The 17,132-nt window shown below is 52.1% G+C and overlaps 1 protein-coding gene across 1 annotated transcript in view; it reads left to right on the top strand.

Moving 5' to 3' along the window:
* Window positions 1-8,440, top strand: part of Atoh8 (atonal bHLH transcription factor 8) — a 29,733-nt gene extending 21,293 nt beyond the window's left edge. Inside the window, exon 3 of the mRNA XM_005076093.4 lies at window positions 7,500-8,440. Coding sequence (XP_005076150.1) covers window positions 7,500-7,505 — 6 coding nt within the window. The 3' untranslated portion in view covers window positions 7,506-8,440. The remainder of the gene's footprint in view (window positions 1-7,499) is intronic.
* Window positions 8,441-17,132: the final 8,692 nt, after the last annotated feature.

Raw genomic sequence — 17,132 nt, 5'->3', positions numbered from 1 at the left:
AACACTCCCTCCAAAGACCAGGAGCCCTTAGAGATGGCCCCGTGGTGGCAGGGATGGCAGAGACATGCATCCAGGCACACGAGCTGCTCAGAGGCATTTCTGGGAGTCCCCCTCCCGCCACAGTAGCAATGTTCCACACCTCCTTTTCCTGCTCTCTTGTCCCTAAAACCTTGAACTAACCCCGGCCTGTAAGATGTTAACTTCTTTAGTCTTTTTCCATCCCTGAACGGAAAATGATGAAGACGATCCAAAGGGCTTTGCGCTTTTATTTAAGACTAAGTGAGTCTGAGTCTCAGTGTTCACTCTGCCAGGCTTTGTTCCAAGTCCTGGGGTTACTACAGAGAATAACAGAGACAGAGCTAAATGACACAAAAGTGATAACTGAAAATCCAGAGGAGAGCGCTGTGTGGACAGGAGTTCACCATACCTGATGTGTGTGCCTAACTTCCGACCCGGACTCGCAGGTGCTTGGGGTCTGAGCAGCAGAACAGAAACAACCTGTTGCAGCAAGGCCAGCTCTGGGAGCCGTGCGGAGCTGCCCAGCGGCCACGCCACCAGGGAAGGCGTAGGACGGCCATGGTGAGGAGCCAGCAGCAGAGGCCTTTTGTGTTGGAGCGAAGGGCTCCTTGAGTGGCAGGGGCCTGTGATGCTCACGGGCTCAGCCCCCAGGAGGAAGTTGACTGACACGCTCAGGTCACACAGCTAGTAGGATGGGGATCTCAGACTCAGAGCGCAGACTCCCTGACGCCACCGGTTGGCACCTTTAATCGCTATACTGGATTGCCTGCTGGGCGGGTGGCACACACATGTGCACGGCTATGAAAGGAAGGGGTCATTTCCCTCATCACATTCTCAGCCTTTCCTTATTATAGCTAGAGCCTCCTTTGATGGTGTAACAGATAAGGTGTCAGGGGAATAAAAAGCCCTGAAGAGATGTCCCCACCTGTACCCACATCCCACCACGCTCCGGATTCCAGCTGAGACACGGGCTTAAGGATATATTAGAAGAGACACGGGAAGGGCGTATCTCTTGTTAAAACTGCGTCTGCAGGGTAGGGATCATTCAGTTGGTAATGCTTGCCTAACATGCATGAAGCCCTGAGTTTGACCCCCCAGCATTCGAGTAAACCAGGAGTATTGACTCATGCCTGCAATCCCAGCACGCAGGAAGTAGTGGGGGGGGGATAAACACAAGTTCAAGGTCATTCTCTGCTATATAGCAAGTTTGGGGCTACCCTGGGCTACTAGTGAGATCCTATCTCAATAAGTAAATAAATAAGGAAACAAAACAAAGCCCCATGTTTTCATGGCTTTTGCTGAAATCACTTGATTATTTGGGACACACACATGCGTGCGCGCGCACACACACACACCTGTGCTCCCTCATGTGTCTTCTGGGTACAGGTAGGGATTTTTACAGAGGACTCCTGGCCAGCGTGGGTTGGTTTATCTGGTGTTGCCCCCCCTGCCCCCTGCTGTCACTTAGAAGGCTTGGGAAGGGAGATACAGAATAACAGAGTAATTGCCATCTGGGGCAGATGGCTCAGGGACCTGAAGCCCTGCCCACTATAGAAGAGACGACCATCTGAAGGTCAGGGCCAGGGTCTGCCTTGCTCTACTGTTCCCTGGAAGCAGGTGAGGCAACCTGGTGGGCATGGGTGTTTCTGAGGAGACCCTGTGCCCCTCCCTTTATCTGTTAGACTGTTGAAACAGCGAGCCCCAAGAAATGGGAGTTTTCCCCTGGACTAGGCTGTGTACACACAGGGGGTGTTCGTGAGGTCAGGCCCACTGGAGAAGACGGAGGAGTGGGGCTTTTTCACTTGGCTGGGCTCTGTCAGTTCCGCTGATCCCTCCAGCCTGGTGCTGTAAAGTCCCCAGCCCTGGGTGGGGGTGGCAGGCAGCTACTGTGAGTGAGCCCGCAGAACCGGCTGCGGGTGCTGTGCCCTACAGCCTTGCCTGGACCAGCCCTGCCCTTACGGGGCACCAGACCAAGAGAGACAGATAGACGGACAGACCCAGGGAGACAAACACAGCAGAGGCCAAGAAGGAGTTGGCTCGGGGAGACACGGGCAGAGCTCTGAGAAACAGATCGGCAGCCAGAGAGAAGGCGTCAGCATGGCGTGGCGGTCCCCCGCAGGCCCTGGGGGCTCCTTGCAGGCTGTGGGCCTAGCTTCGGGTGTGCCAGGCCTCTCCTGCTGCCAGCCAGGAGAGGGAAAGGGCTGAAGCCTCCCCTCCCCTCCCAGGGAGAGATCTCACACGGTTCTGACAGCTTGTCAGATCGCTCCTCAAGGAGAGGCTAGAGCTGAGGTGGTGATGATGGGCCAGGCCACACCTCAACGGAACTGCTCCGTTAGGCTTGCCTTCATTCCTCCTCCAGCCCTGGCCACATTTTCTGCTCTTCACTGTTGCTGTCTGTTTAATTGGCCCAGTGAGGGCAGATGGGAGAAGTTAGCCTGTTACGACCGCCAGGGCCCAGGCTCTGTCCACAGCAAGCTCCAGCAGCAGGCTGTTATGCAGGCCTCTGTTTATCCATCTGCTGAATGGACGCAGTAACACCCATTTCCCAAGGGTTGTCTCTGTCAGTGTGAGAAGGGAATGAGGTGAGGTTCCTGGCACATGGCCGCTTTTCTGAAAAGATGGCCCCGGGCCCCAACCCCTTGCTTCCCTGCCAGGCCATGGGAAGATCAGGATGCCTAGGGCAGTGCCCACCGGGAGTTCAAGGGAGTGGCGGGCAGGGCAAGCAGCCCCACTAGCAGTAACCCAGGCTACAGAAAGCTGGAAGGGCTGGGAAATGAAGTGCTTTGGGGCTTGGGAGCAACAGCTCATTCTCTCCAGGAGGGAGGTAGAGGCATGAGAGGGTGGACTTGAGCAGAGCCTCAGTATCCGCTGTGGGGCAGTGTCAGGAAAAACATAAGTCATAGTCCCCGCTGGAGCTGGCGTGTCCATGGGTAGGATAGTTCCCTCGGTCTCCAGAGCCAGTAGTCAGTGAGTGCTGGCCCAGGTTGCCTGGGACTCTACGTTTGACAACACAGACAGCTGTTGCTTCTTACTGCTGGGAAAGTTTGTCTCTACATCGTCCCCTGGCATAGAGGCGTGGCCTGAATCATTGGCTTCAGCAAAGGGAGGGTGTGGGTTGCTGGGTCCAGTGCTCTCAGTCTTGGGGCCTAGGACCTGCAGGTCACATACCCTAGCCTGGAATCCTGACAGTGTCTCTCTCTTTGAGGAACAGCCCGGGGGGCACAGGGGACTGAACAGGGTTGACAGCTCTTCTGTGAGGAGAGATAGGAAGCAGGGCAGGGCCTGTCACCAAGACTGTGTGACAGCAACTCGGTACAACTGGTTGAGTGAATAGATTCTCCCTGCGCCTGGCTCTCCTGGCTCACAAAGGCTTTGACTATGACAGTGATGCCTTTAGGATCCTCCCAGACAAAACATAGGAGGATCACAGGTTCCCACCATGTCCCTGTCATGTTTGTGTAAACATAGCTAACTGCAGTTGCTCCCAAATTCCCCACCTGCCTCATGGTGTCCAGGTCAGGTGGGACAGCAGTGCCTAAAGATGGGTGGACTCTTGCCTGTTTCTAGTTCCCTGGGAAGTTTGGAGGCCGGAAGCCTATGGGCTCAGAGCACATCTGCAGTTCCCAGCCCAGAAACGATGGGAGAACAGACCCGGGCTGTGAGGTGAGCAGCAGTTGGTCTCTGACTTCTGTGCAGGCACGCACACACCCACACACACTAAAGACAGAGGGAGTGAGGAGGGGCTGAGGAGGTGGTGCGGCAGTCACAGGTGAGATGCATCCAAGCCCGGGACCTGAGCTGCACTCCAGCAGGGAGAGGACCAGCTCCTGCAAGTTGTCATCTGGCTGCCACATGAGCCCTGTGACACACAACACACACATGGGCACACACACATGCACGCTTGCTCACACACACGCACGCGCGCACACATGCATACGCGCGCACACACGCATGCAGTACATCTATACACACACGCATGCACGCACGCACACACACCACACACACAGGCAACGCACGCACGCACGTGCACACACACGCATATGCGCACACACACGCATGCAGTACATCTACACACACGCGTGCACGCACGCGCACACACGCATGCACACGCATACACTCACTCACACACGCAGTAAGTGACATTTTAAAGTGAGGAAGCCTAGGGTTAGCTGGAGAGCTTACCTGGCCTGCCCAGGCCCCACAGCTGACCTGATCGTGTAGTGGCAGCAGACGTGGAAGGCTAGAGGGCGAGCAATACGGTTCTTGTAGAATTCTGCTACCTCCCCACGTTTCTATTGCATTGTAGTTTTCTTAAAGGTGCTTACAATCTGCCTGCTGCTTTTAGGACATAATGAATAATAAAAAACCTTCAGATTTCAAACCCTCTGGGTATTTTTTCACACACACATGACTGTATCCAAATTGCAGAAAAATAAGTAATTTGAAAATAGTGAAAAAATGGTTAAGGAGGTAAAGTGGACATTATAGATGAGCCACGAGTTTTTAAAACTTTGGAGGGAGGTGGGGATGGAGACTGGAGAGATGGCTGAGTGGTTAGAGCACTGGTTACTCTCACGGATGACCTGGGTTTGGTTCTTAGCCCCCACATGGTGACTCACAGCAGTCTGGAACTCGAGTTCCAGGTGATCCAGTGCCCCCTTCTGGCCTCTGTGAGCACGGGGCTCATGTGTGCAGGCAAAACATTCACATACAAATATTGTTATTTATGTGTGTGCGATGGCATCCATGTGAAGGTCAGAGGACAACTGTGAAAGTCAGTGTCTTTTCCATCACTTAGTTTCAGGGGTAGACTTAGGCTGGTCATCAGGCAAGCATCTTTCTCCCCTTGTGCCGTGGCCTGAAATCTTCCTTCCTTCCTTCCTTCCTTCCTTCCTTCCTTCCTTCCTTCCTTCCTTCCTTCCTTCCTTCCTTCCTTCCTTCCTTCCTTCTTAGACAGGGTTTCTCTGTGTAGCTTTGTAGACCAGGCCGGCCTGGAACTCACAGAGCTCTATCTGCCTCTGCCCTCTGCCTCCCGAGCGCTGGAATTAAAGGTGTGTGTTGTCACTGCCTGGCTCTGAGATCAATTTTTAATGTCCCTAAAGTGATTCAGTTATCCTGCATGACACAAGCAATCAAGAGACGGAAGCAAAGGACTTAAGTCCAGAGACATAGTAAGCAGAGGGCAGAGGGAGGAACAAACTGAGATGACCAGCGAGCTGGCTGAGGTCGCTCTAGGTTACAGGAAACAAATTCTCTAAAGGACAGCCATCATTGCACAAACGCTCAGTGCTCCACCTGAGAACGGAGGCACATCCCTTGGCACGAGGAGCTGCCGTGCACTGAAGCCCGTGACCAGTAGGAGTGTGCTCGCTCTGTAAGTGTTTGTTTACGGAGATGGCGCTAGCAGCTGGAGTTGTGCCGGGCACTGAGCTACCTCAGTGAACAGAGCCGTCCACTGGTCCCGATGGGGCTGGTGTTCTGGCCCCCGGATGAGTAGACAGGTGTAGCATCTATTTGTGATGATCTCATCCTTCTGCCGTACTGACTGATTGCGGCAGTCAGAGCCAGCATGCCAGGATAGCCAAAAGCAACAACATGCAACGGTGCTTGCGTCCTTGCCCTCTGCCACAGCTGATTGGTCGAGAGGAAGAAACCACCTGGAGACTGAAGCTAGCCCAGTCAGCTTCCTTTGCTGGTCTGGGGTAGGTAGGATGCTCGGAGCTGGGCACCCATCGTCAGCTCAGGCTGAGTGGTAGCAGGGCTTGTAGCTGAAGCCAGGCTGCCCTGGCCACCTTTGCAGTGTGGCTAGGAGAATGGTTCCAGCCCTCCACTCCTTCTCCAGACCGCAGTCAAGCTGGATGAGAAGGGGCTCCAGGCCCAGTGCATGGCAGGGCCCGCCCAGGCAGTCGGTGTTGGGATGACGTGGCTGTAAACCATGCTGTGGACCACAGACGCAGTGCCATCCCCATGGGTTTCCTTTCCGCTTCTTAATCCTTCTCCTCAGACTCAGTAACAAAAAGCAGATCTCTTTTGGGGCCAGCCATGCACAATGGGCTGGGAGAATGCAAGCCTGGGATTTACCACATCAAGATCCAGCCGGCCTCTCACTTTTCCTTTCCCCCTGCCTAGCCACTATTAGCTGGACAGCCTTCCTCCCCCATGGTCTGGCTCACTCACCCTCCTTGGACCCTGCATCCAGCGTGGCTCCAACCTCTATTTTGGATCTTGGACCACATCTTGGTTATGTTCCTACCAGCATCCCGGGGCCTCCAAGGCAAGACATACAAGGGTCTGTGGTTAGCTGTCCTCCAGCCTCATGGTTTGGCTCCCTCCCGCTTGCTTTCCAAAGCCAGACTTCAGTAGGAGCAGCTTCTGTTGGTAGGAGAAACAGGGCTGCTCTGGGTTCAAACCCCGACACTGCCAGTGTGTGGCGCTCACTCCACGCTCTGTGTGGCTCCCCCTCTCCCCCTGACACATCAGAGGTGCCTGATAGATTAGATGGTTTGCTTTAACAGCAGCATGGTCTGCTTTATCAGGGGTCTTGCAGAACAGGAGCTGCATCAAGATCTCTGAGTATTTTTCCCATGTTCTGGGTGGGTTCTTGGAACCCTCATGAGCCTCTGCACTTGCTCTGACACACACACACACACACACAGAGACAGACAGACAGAGAGAGAGAGAGAGAGAGAGAGAGAGAGAGAGAGAGAGAGAGAGAGAGAGAGAGAGAGAGAGAGAGAGAGAGAGAGAGCGAGCCTGGGACTTGGAGATGGCCTGACCCAATAACTCATGGTTCTCAAGATGTCCCAGGGTCCTCAGTGAAAGCAATACTCTTGGGTCCTCTGTCTTCACCTCCTGATGCTCGGAATCACAGATCTCTGATGGCTTGTTTTCTGGATTGGCATTCTACAGGCCCATTCTCATTTCCACTTAGAATAAACAAAAAAACACAACAACAACAAAAAAAAAAACAAGGGAGCAGATTATTGATGTCCTCCAGATGATGAGCCTTCTGTCAGATGTGGAAACCTAGGACTGGAGGAGTGACTCTGTCAGGTCACCTGGGTGGCAGGTGATGGGCCTCAGGACTTGTGGAACAGGGTGGAGACATAGTGAAAACTCAGACAGACAGTTATTTCCAGGGAACCAGGGAAGGCCCACCATCCACGCACCCCAGTGCCCCACAGTAGCAGGACTGATTCTGCTGTCCCTCACAGGTGTGAATGTGGGGTTCATGACGTCAGCACCAGGTGCCCCCGAGCTTAAAAGGGCTTTACTTCCTCAGGTTCTTGGAGGTGGAGAGAAGGGGGACAGTATGAGCTTTGGGGACAGCTAGTCTTGGGTCCAACTCTGGCCCTGTTGTCTAACTGAAAGACTGCCTGGGCAGGATGGGTTTAATGTCTCCAGAATGTTCTGTGAGCGTCAGCATCCAGCTTCAAGGTGAATAGGGGATGTTGCTGATAAATGTTTTGGTTTTTTTTTAGGAGTGACCTGCCACAGGCTACACCATGGACACTGCTCTGGGTCTCTTCCCAGTTGGGCCTGAGGAGAAAGAAGCCGAGGCCACCAAGACAGCCAGCCTCACTCCCTGTCTTCTTCAAGATGCTACCAGACACTCAGCGCACTTACTGCCTCTCAGGACCACCCAGGACCAGGACAGGGGCAGCCTGCCTCCCTCTCAGTCGCCTGCTGTCCTCAAGCCATCCAGGGTTGCTTCAAATTTTGCCTTCTGACTGGTGGGGCAGGCTATTGCCAAAGATTCTACAGAGATTGTCCGAGGAAACTACGGGATGAAACCCCAACAGCAAAGCCGCACCGCTGCTGCCCAACCGAGTCCACCTCAAGCCAAAGATGGATTAGCACTTCCGCCAGGAACTCACGCAAGGAGCGGACAGTTGGTGACCTTCAGAAGCACTTAACCCTCTGAGCCAGTGCTCTGTCTGCGCTGGGCCCCAAGCCGGGTGCAAGACAGGCTTTCCGGGGCCGTGACAGGCAGGCTTTGTGCCTCGGTGTGGTGGAAGGTGGGGTCTGAGATCCCTGTCTCTTCCCATTAACTACCCAGGCCTCTGACCCCATGCCTGATATTCTCTGAGTCCTGAGGGGAAAGGGGGGAAGTGAAGAAGCAACATTGCTCCATTCTCCACCCGGGACATGCCCCAAGACAACCGGTCTGAGGGTTCCCAGAGCCTGCCCCGCCAGGTGCTCACCAGTGGCCGGCACATAAGACAGCACCTTGCTGTAGGTCAGTTGCCCTTGGGAAGGCCAGGCAAGAGGACTTGGGGAGGAAGGGACCAGGCGAATGGGCCAGTGTGTGGGGAAGGGGGCGTGTTCAAAGCCAGTGCCTGCTCCATGTGCTAGAGGCCAAAGCTGTTCACATGTGTGTGTAACCATCTGCTTCAAATTGAAGTAAAACCTGCAGCATAAAGAGAGTGCTGGTGTGTCTTGAGTGGACGCGGGGCTGAGCAGGACTTTGGGCACTCATTAGCTGGGGGTTGTGAGGGAGGGGCGGGGAGTCCTTCAGAAGCAGCGTTGGTGAGAGAACCCCCACCGTGGCCTTGGTCAGACTCTGCTTAGGAGGGCTGGCCAGGTCGTGTGAGAAGCCCTCTCTAACTCACCCTTCACTTAGCTCCCACCACAAGTTTTGTGTGACCGGGATTGCTCTTACTGTCATTTTCCAAATAGGAAAACAAGGCCCCAGGAGACAGGGCCAGTCATCAGCAGAGGCAGCCCTTGAACTGGGAAGGCCCGGCTCCAGGCCCCACGCTCGCCAGTCTTTCCCAGTTCCAACGCATCACTCTTGGGTGGCCTTGTCCCTTCCTTTCCTCTGAGGGTCATTTTAGGATAGAGACAGGATGGGGGAAGGGAATCCACTGAGGAGAAGGTTAGGGTGTTGGGACCGGATGTGGGGAGTGTGATGTAGTCTCCCTGACACAGGTTTCACATTCACTTCACGGCGTCACACTCACCTCCATGTCAGGGACCAGATGATAACACAGCCACGGCCAGAGCCATGCTGGTTGCTGGAGGAGAGCAGGACCCAAGCCCTTGCCTGTGGTCCCGGCCAGGGCCAGGGTACAACGGCTTAAGTTAGGATAGGCTGGCTGGGCTTGGAGCGATGACCCTGTGGTGAAGAGCTGTTGATCTTCAGAGGACCCAAGTTAGGTTCCTAATACCCACACTGGGCAGCTCCCAGCAGTCTATAACTTCAGCTTCAGGGGAGCTGAGGTCTCTGTGGGCACTATATTCAAATGTACATACCCACGCGCAGACACATCATTAGAAAGAAAATAAATCTTTTGTTGGGGGAAGTCCTGTGCATTTGTCAATAAAGTACTGTTGAGCCTATAGGAAACCTAGATAGGAGGGACTAGGAGTCCAGGAGAACTCTGGGAAGGAGAAAGACAAGAGAGTCAACATGTAACGCCATTGGGGGTAGGAAGCCTGGAACTATTCTCCGGTAAGAGACATACTTAGATTAACAATTATGGGGTAATTACTTAAGGCAGAGCTAGCCAGTAAGGGACAAGCAAGGCCAACAGCTTCATAATGAATATAGCCTCCTGTGTGTTTATTTGGGACTGATGCGGCTCTAGAACCATGCTGGCGCGGGAGAGCCCAGGCAACTGGCGGGAGATAAACCAAAGCGGCTAGCAAAGAAAAAGCTTCTCTTAACAATCTTTAAAAGAAGAGGAAACAAAAACAAACAAAGGAAACGAGACCAGGCATGCTGCAGACTGTCCCAACATCTCTCAAATCTGTAGCTTCTACCCAACTTATTAGAGCTCCCATCCTGGCTGGACCAAGTCCCATCCCAAGACCATCAGTCCTTTCTCGAGTCCCTGTTTCCTTTCCTGTGTTTTCCCACGGAGCGAGGTTCTTTTCTGGAGCCCCGTGCTTGCGACAGTGGAAAGCTGTTCCTTTCAGTTCTAACTGGGCAGTTCTGTCTGCTGCCGGGCCTCTGGCTCCCCTGGGAATTTAAGTTCTCTTGAGCCACCCTGGGGCTGATGGAGAGGTCAGACTCATCCAGCAGCGATGACCTGGGTTCACGCCCTTCTATCATGGGACACAGTTTTCCTTTCACATACAAATAAAAACATCACCCCGCCCCCTGTGTACCAAGGAAGCAGGCACAGCCCACTCACACCCCAGATCCCTGACCACTCTCGGGACTGACATCCCCAGATCTCTGCCTTTGGTCTCTGGGATCAGCTCCCTGTGGCCCTCTCTTCAGCTACCTCTCCTGGCCAATTCCCTCCTTACCCCAGGGCCCGTAGTACGAGGGTGCGAGGGTATGGAGAGCCATTGATGTCTGCTGTTTGTGATAACGTTGACAACGTTTACAGATCACACAGGTCATTGCCTTGACGTCTCCATTTATACGGCTCTTGATCACATTTCCAGCTCTTGTGATCCCCCGATGCTGCATTTCTGGGCTGTGACTCACCCTAAGGTTGTCCCTACAGCTGTGGCTGAAATCCGGTCTTCTTATTCTAATGTCCCAAACCCCAAAACAGAACTATCATGTAGAATGACTAATGGATGGGCCGTGAGACAGGAGGGTAGCTAGCACCACGGCTAGTCCCCTGCCTCAGCTGAGTGAGGGCCTTGGCCTTGTCTCCAGGAGGATTGAGGGTTCCCTGGACCAGCCACGTTCCCACTCCCAGGTACCCTGTACTGAAGACTGGTCCAGAGGCAGCAGATGGGCCACAGAGAGAAGGAAGGGACAGCACAAAGGATGCCCCTCCCCAACATGCAGGAGCAGCTAGACCATGCCCTAACCCATCTTCAAAGCCATCTGGCCCACAGACAGCATGCTTTTATCCTCTGGGATTGCATTTCCAGTCTTATGAACAGAAGTTCCCAGAAATTCCCCTCTTACATACACACACAGGCATGTAATAGGCATCACACACTGAGTGTGTATGCATGTCTGTGCCCGAGGGTATATGTGTGTGTGTTCATGTATGTATGTGTATGCAGTATATGTGCACATGTATGTGCAGGCGTGTCAGGAGGCCTGAGGAGGGAGTGTTGCATGCTGTACTCTTTCACTGTCCACCTTGTTTCTTTGATGCAGGGTCTCCCACTGAATCTGGAACTTTCAACCCCAAGGTCTTCCTGTCTCTGCCCCACTCAGTGCTGGGATTCAAGGCATGAGAGACCATGCCCAGACTTTTTATGCGGGTACTAGGGTCCAAATCCCAGTCCTTGCTCTTGCAGAACAAGCCTTCCTAAACACTAAGCTACCTCTCCAGCCCCCACATACTTTTTTAGAAATAATTAGGAACTACAGGTCTGAGAGTGAGCTCAGTTGGTTGAGTGCTTGCCTAGTGTGCATGTCTTTGGATCCCATAGGTCACATGACACTGCTGGTCCTGGCAATCTCAGCTCTGGTGTGACCTTTCAGGGTTACCTTCCTTGGTCTGGGGCACAGGACCCAGGAGCCAAGCCCGAGGAAGCAGTTGGCCAGGAGGTGGCAGCCCTCAGTCCCCATGAAACTTCATGGGTTCCAATACTGTCTTGGGGACTGCCTTTGTTTGAGTGTCTCCCGTTGTTCCCTTTGCAGAAGCAGATTTGAAGACTAATGACTTAAGGGTCTCTTGAAAGACACCATGGCCCTCTGGCAAGTGAAGACGGACACCCAGAACAGCCTCCAGTGACATGAGACCAACCAAGGTCCTGGGAATCTGAGGACCTGGCTTCAACCCCATGGCAACCCTCTTGAGCACAAGCCGGTAGTGGCCTCATGACCTCTGGGGTCCCCCCAGCTAGTGATGTCCCATCCACTTCTTGAAGTGTCTTTTTCTTGTTTTGGACTCAGATTAAAACTCCCCACATAATTGCTAACCCATGGGGTCTGAGGGCTGCCTGTTCTCTTTAGGCAGCCTCTGTTTCTGTCCCCCAGAGATTAGCACACAGGGGGCAGGAGTGTGTGTGTGGGGACTATCCAGAGATTTAAAACAGAAAAAAACAGAGCCTCTAGAGGAATCACTCACAAATGCTCATCCAGGCCAGCGGATAGCTCAGCAGGTGGAGTTGCTCACTGCCAAGTTTGATAACTTGAGTTCTGCCCCTGAGTTACACATGGTGGAAGGAGAGAGAAATGTCTTTTTAGAAAAGTCCTTCCCTCAAATGAATAAACATAAATAAAAATAATTTAAAAAGAAGTAGTCATTTTTCTATCCTGGATGAAGGTCACCTCCCCAGACCCTAGACCTCGAACTTCATACGCAGTGGGCCTTCCGGGATCCTCTCCTTTTCCTTCATAGCACAGCGATTTATATGGCTAGCTCCCTGGGTCAGCCAGGCAGACTGGGAAGGAAGTAATACACCTGGTTTATCTCCCCAGGACAGCACACAGGGCATGGGGCCCGGGTGTGTGTGTGTGCGCGTGCGTGCGTGCGTGCGTGCGTGTGTGTGTCTGTGTGTGTCTGTGTGTGTGTGTGTCTGTGTGTGTGTGCGCGTGCGTGCGTGCCTGAAAGGCAAGTCACCTCCTGCTCTCTGGCAAGCTGCTGGACTGAGCAGTGAGCCCACAGGGTCCTACCTACCTCACCCCTGGCCTTGGCTGTTCTTCAGAGCCTGGTGGAGATTCAGGGCAGGGAGCAGAAGAAAAGTGTGTTCTAGGCATGGAATGAAGAAGGCTCTGGGAACTGGCTCAGCACAATTACAGGGAAACAGGAAATATTGTGCTTCTCCAGCCCAAAGCTGTTCAGAGGGTGAGATGGTGGCAGGAGTGTGTGTGTGTGTGTGGTGTGTGGTGTGTGTGTGAGACACTGTGTCTGTATATGTATGTGTGTGTGTGAGTGACTGTATGTATTTATGTGTATGTAACTGTGTGAGTGTGTATGAGTGTGTGAGTATAGCTGTGTGTGTGTGTAAGCGTGTGTGAATGTGTATGAATGTGTATATGTGTGTGAGTGAGAGTGTAAGTGTGTGTGACTGTGTACATGTATGTGCGTGAGTGTGTATGAGACTGTGTATGTGTGTGTGAGTGACTGTGTGTATTTGTGTATGTAACTGTGTGAGTGAGTGTGTGAGTGCATATGTGAGTGTGTATGTGTGTAAGAGTGTGTGAGTGTGTTTGAGTGTGTATATGTGTGTGAGTGAGTGTGAGTGTGTGTGTGTCTGAGGGCCAGAGGCTGATCTCCAGGCCTCCTTTCTCACACAACTCTACTTCCTCTGTCACCTGGCTGGGCCATTCTCATCACCGTGCTGTCCGTCCACAGGTGCCCACTCTCCTCAGGCCCAGGTCTCTCTTCTCTTTCTCATCCTCCATCTGGAACCATTTTACCTTCTTTGGGTCCTACTCCCCCTCGCAGCCTGGTCTCCGCAGTGTGTTGATGTTGGTGACTGCAGGTTGTCATGGGTGCCCGAGGCCTGGTGTGGTTCCCAGCCTTCCTCTGTTTGGGTGACCCTGGCCAAATTAGTCCCTCTCTGAGCCTCCGATTCTCCCTCGGGAAACAAGGTGATAAAGTTTCCCTCCATAATTCTGTCTCACTAGCTATTATCTGCCGAATGCCTAGCAGTTAAAATGCAAGTAGCCCCCACTTTAAAATTCACAAGGTTGCGCCTGCCCCTGCCGGGCACCCCAACAAGGGGAAGGAAGAAGCATTTTGCTCTGTCTGCTTTTCCACTCAACACTGGCCTCATCTGGCCTGGCCTCTCCCTGGCCCCTCCCAGGGCTGTGTCCTTCCTCTGGTCCAAGCCTTAAGTCAGGGGACTGTCTTCCTCTTCCAAGCCCAGCACTATTCCCAGGAGCCAGCTCTTGAACTAGTTGCCTGACTGCTTGCTCTGGGCCAGAGCCTCAGTCAGTGAGCCCTGCTCTGCTGCAGTGGAGACAATTAACCCAGGGACCTGCTTTGTCCTGGCCCTGGGTGAGAGGCCTCTGGAACACAAGGAAGGACACAGGGCATCCCATTGTTCTAGAGAAACAGCTGCCTGTGTGCAGCTGTTCAGGGCTGTGTCACCTGCTGCCCTCTTGCTCTCCGAGTCCTTTCTGCTGCCCTCCTTGAGGGAAGAACACAGTGCCCACCCACAGCGATGGAAGTCCCCCTGACCTGGCACCTCCCATGCTTCCCTCTTCTACAGATGTTCATCTGCAGTGCTCAGAGCACAGTCCTTGGTCCTCATCAAACACGGCCCTCCTCAAAGCCTCTGTTAACTTGGCTCCACCTCCACACCCCTACCCCTGTGTGTGTGTGTGTGTGTGTGTGTGTGTGTGTGTGTGTGTGTGTGTGTTTTAAGATAAGGTCTCATGTAACCCAGGCTGCCCCTCAACTTCATATATATCCAAGGTTGATCTTCAATTTCTGATTCTCTTGTCTCTACCTGACTAGTGCTGGGATTACAGGCTATCTTCACTACACCTGGTTACATGGTGCTGGGAACCTGGCATAGGTATTTATGCATTCTCTGTCAGCAGAGCTCCAGCCTCCACCATGTGGCTCTCTTGACACACCAGACTCAGTATGCCTCTACGATTTGAGTTAGCTGTTTTCAATTGCTTTGGATGCTCTGTGCTGGTCAGTTTAACCCAAGCTAGAGTCATCTGGAAAGAGGGATTCTCAATGGAGAAAATGCCTCCATCAGACTGGCTTATAGGCAAGTCTGTAGCACATTTTCTTGAGTGATTGTTGGCGTGGGAGAGCCCACACTGTGAGCAGTGACACTCCTGGGCTGGTGGTCCTGGGTGCGAAAAGGGAGCAGGCTGAGCAAGCCATGGGGAGCAGGTCAGTGAGCAGCACCCTCCTTGTCCTCTACATCAGCTCCTGCCTCCAGGTTCCTGCCCTGACTTCCCTCAACTATGGAGTGGGACCTGAGAATTGTAAACTGGAATAAACCTTTTTCTCCCAGAGTTGTTTATGGTCATTGGTGCTTTATCACAGCAATAGAAACTCTAACCAAGACAGCCTCAAATGTCCCCGTGGCTAGTTCCCTCATCTTCTATTCTTCAATTAAATGTCAATCGTGATGTTGAGTCTTGTCGACCAGATGTAATATAGACTCACATGGAAGACACCTCGCCGGATGTGACTCTGAGAACATTTCCAGAGAGGGTTGGCTAAGGAGGAAGACCCACCTTGAGTGTGGGTGCCATCACCACATGGGTACAATGCTGAAATGCATTGAAAAGGAGAAAGTGGGCTGAGCCCCGGCATCCATGGTTCTGATTGCTGAGTGTGAACGCAGTGTGATTAGCTGCCTCACTTGTCATCATGATGGATTGTCCCCAAAAATAATGACCCAAAATAAACCCTCCCTTCCTGTCCTAGTTTGCTTTCTGTTACTGTGATAAACACCATGACCAAAAGTAACTGGGGGAGGAAATGGTTATTTCATATTAGAAGTTACAGTCCATCACGGAGGGAAGCCGGGACAGGCGCCTGGAGCAGACAACACTGAGGAGCTCTGCTTACTGGCTTGCTTCAGGCCCACAATCAACTGTCTTCTTACACAGCCTAACCCTGCTCACCTATGAATAGTAACACCCACGGTGGACTGGGCCTTCCTACATCAATTAGCAATCAAGAAAATGCCCCATGAGCCAGTCTGGTAGAGACATTCTTTAGTTGAGGTTCCCTCTTTCCTGGTGACCCCAGATTTGTGTCAAGTTGAAGCTAAAACTATGACCCTTTCTTAAGTTACTTTTGTCAGAGCAACAAGGAAAGTAACTAACCATGGGTCTTCTCTAGGAGGTTGTCCCTCACACACTTAAGTCCCGCCCCTCATCTGTCCTGCTCCTCATCCACTCCCATGGTTGACCAAAGTCTCCTCCTAGTAGGTAAACTCATCAGGAGTCAGTTTGGTTTCCTTCTGTATTCCTGGTATCCAAACGGTGCTGGCCCATCGTGGCTGATTAACAACTATGCATTGAATAAATGAGGGGGTGCTTTCGTAAAGACCCTGTGTCTTCATGTTCTGGGTTTTCATCTGGAAGTGGGTGGGTCTGTGATTGTTCTTAACAGAACATGTTAAATGTTCATCAACAACCCTAGATGACTTTCCCAAGAGGTTCTAGCCATGTGTGCCCATTCCCTCTCCTGGCCTAGACCTTATCATACTTGAACTTTTGCCAATCTTCCAGGGAAGGGGGAGGGAGACATCTCATTGTTTTAACCCTTATTTTTCTGAGTAATAGAAGAGAACATTCCCTCATGTTTATTGAGTACTTCAACCTCTGTTTCTGGTGATGGCCTTGCTCATAGCCCACTCTTTTGAAAGGGAGGGGTGGCTTTTAATTTTGATAATTCAGGAAAGTTCCAGAACTGTTGCCCCAGTAGGAGAACGCTCCTAGTTTTCTGCTGGCTGACAAACTGTGGAGTCCCTGATAGACTTCAGAATGAATGGTGTTTTCAACTTTTTAAAGTAAGCTTTACTAATTTTTAACCTTTTTTTGTTTTGATAAACTCTCACACAGATCAGATTGCTCTTGAACTCACCAACAGCCAAGGATGACTTTGAACTCTCAACTTTCTGCCTGTATCTCCTGAGTACCAGGGTTACATGTACATGCCATCACGCCTGGTTTATGGGGTGCTAGTGATCAAACCCAGGACTTCATGCATCCTGGGTAAACACTCTACCAAATGAGTTGCTTCTCCAATCTCTAAAGTGTATTTTTTTCTTTTATTCGTTCTCTATAATGAGGTTGTGTTACTTTAAAAGAAATCACATTAAGAAACAATCGTAGGAAAGTCCTGTACTGCCATGCCAAGTGGAAAAAGCATTTACAATTAGGACGTACCTTTTGATTATAACTGCATAAAAAAGCCCTGTGTATAGAAAGCCTAGCGGTGGGTCAGCCAAAATGAGAAGGGTGGAGTTGGAGAAAATTTTTTCTTACTACAGGGGCATCCGAGTGGGGGAAGAGGAAGGAGGTGAGCCACTAGACAAGAAGAGCTCCGGAAGTGATGGGCCTGGCCGCCACATCATCCCCCCCCCCATACGCTTGCAGACGTCACCAACCAATCACTTTCTGTAATCTTTTTTTTTTTTTTGAGACTGAGTTTCTCCTATCCCAGGCTGACCTTGAACTTGTATGTATCGAAAGATGTCCTTGAACTTCTGATCTGTCTTGATCTTGTGAGTACTGGGTTTCGGAACTTCATTTGGTACTT

This window comes from Mesocricetus auratus, unplaced genomic scaffold (genome assembly GCF_017639785.1).
Source record: "Mesocricetus auratus isolate SY011 unplaced genomic scaffold, BCM_Maur_2.0 Super-Scaffold_100676, whole genome shotgun sequence".
NCBI classification, from domain to species: domain Eukaryota; kingdom Metazoa; phylum Chordata; class Mammalia; order Rodentia; family Cricetidae; genus Mesocricetus; species Mesocricetus auratus.
This window is presented reverse-complemented; position numbering and strand designations above follow the sequence as displayed.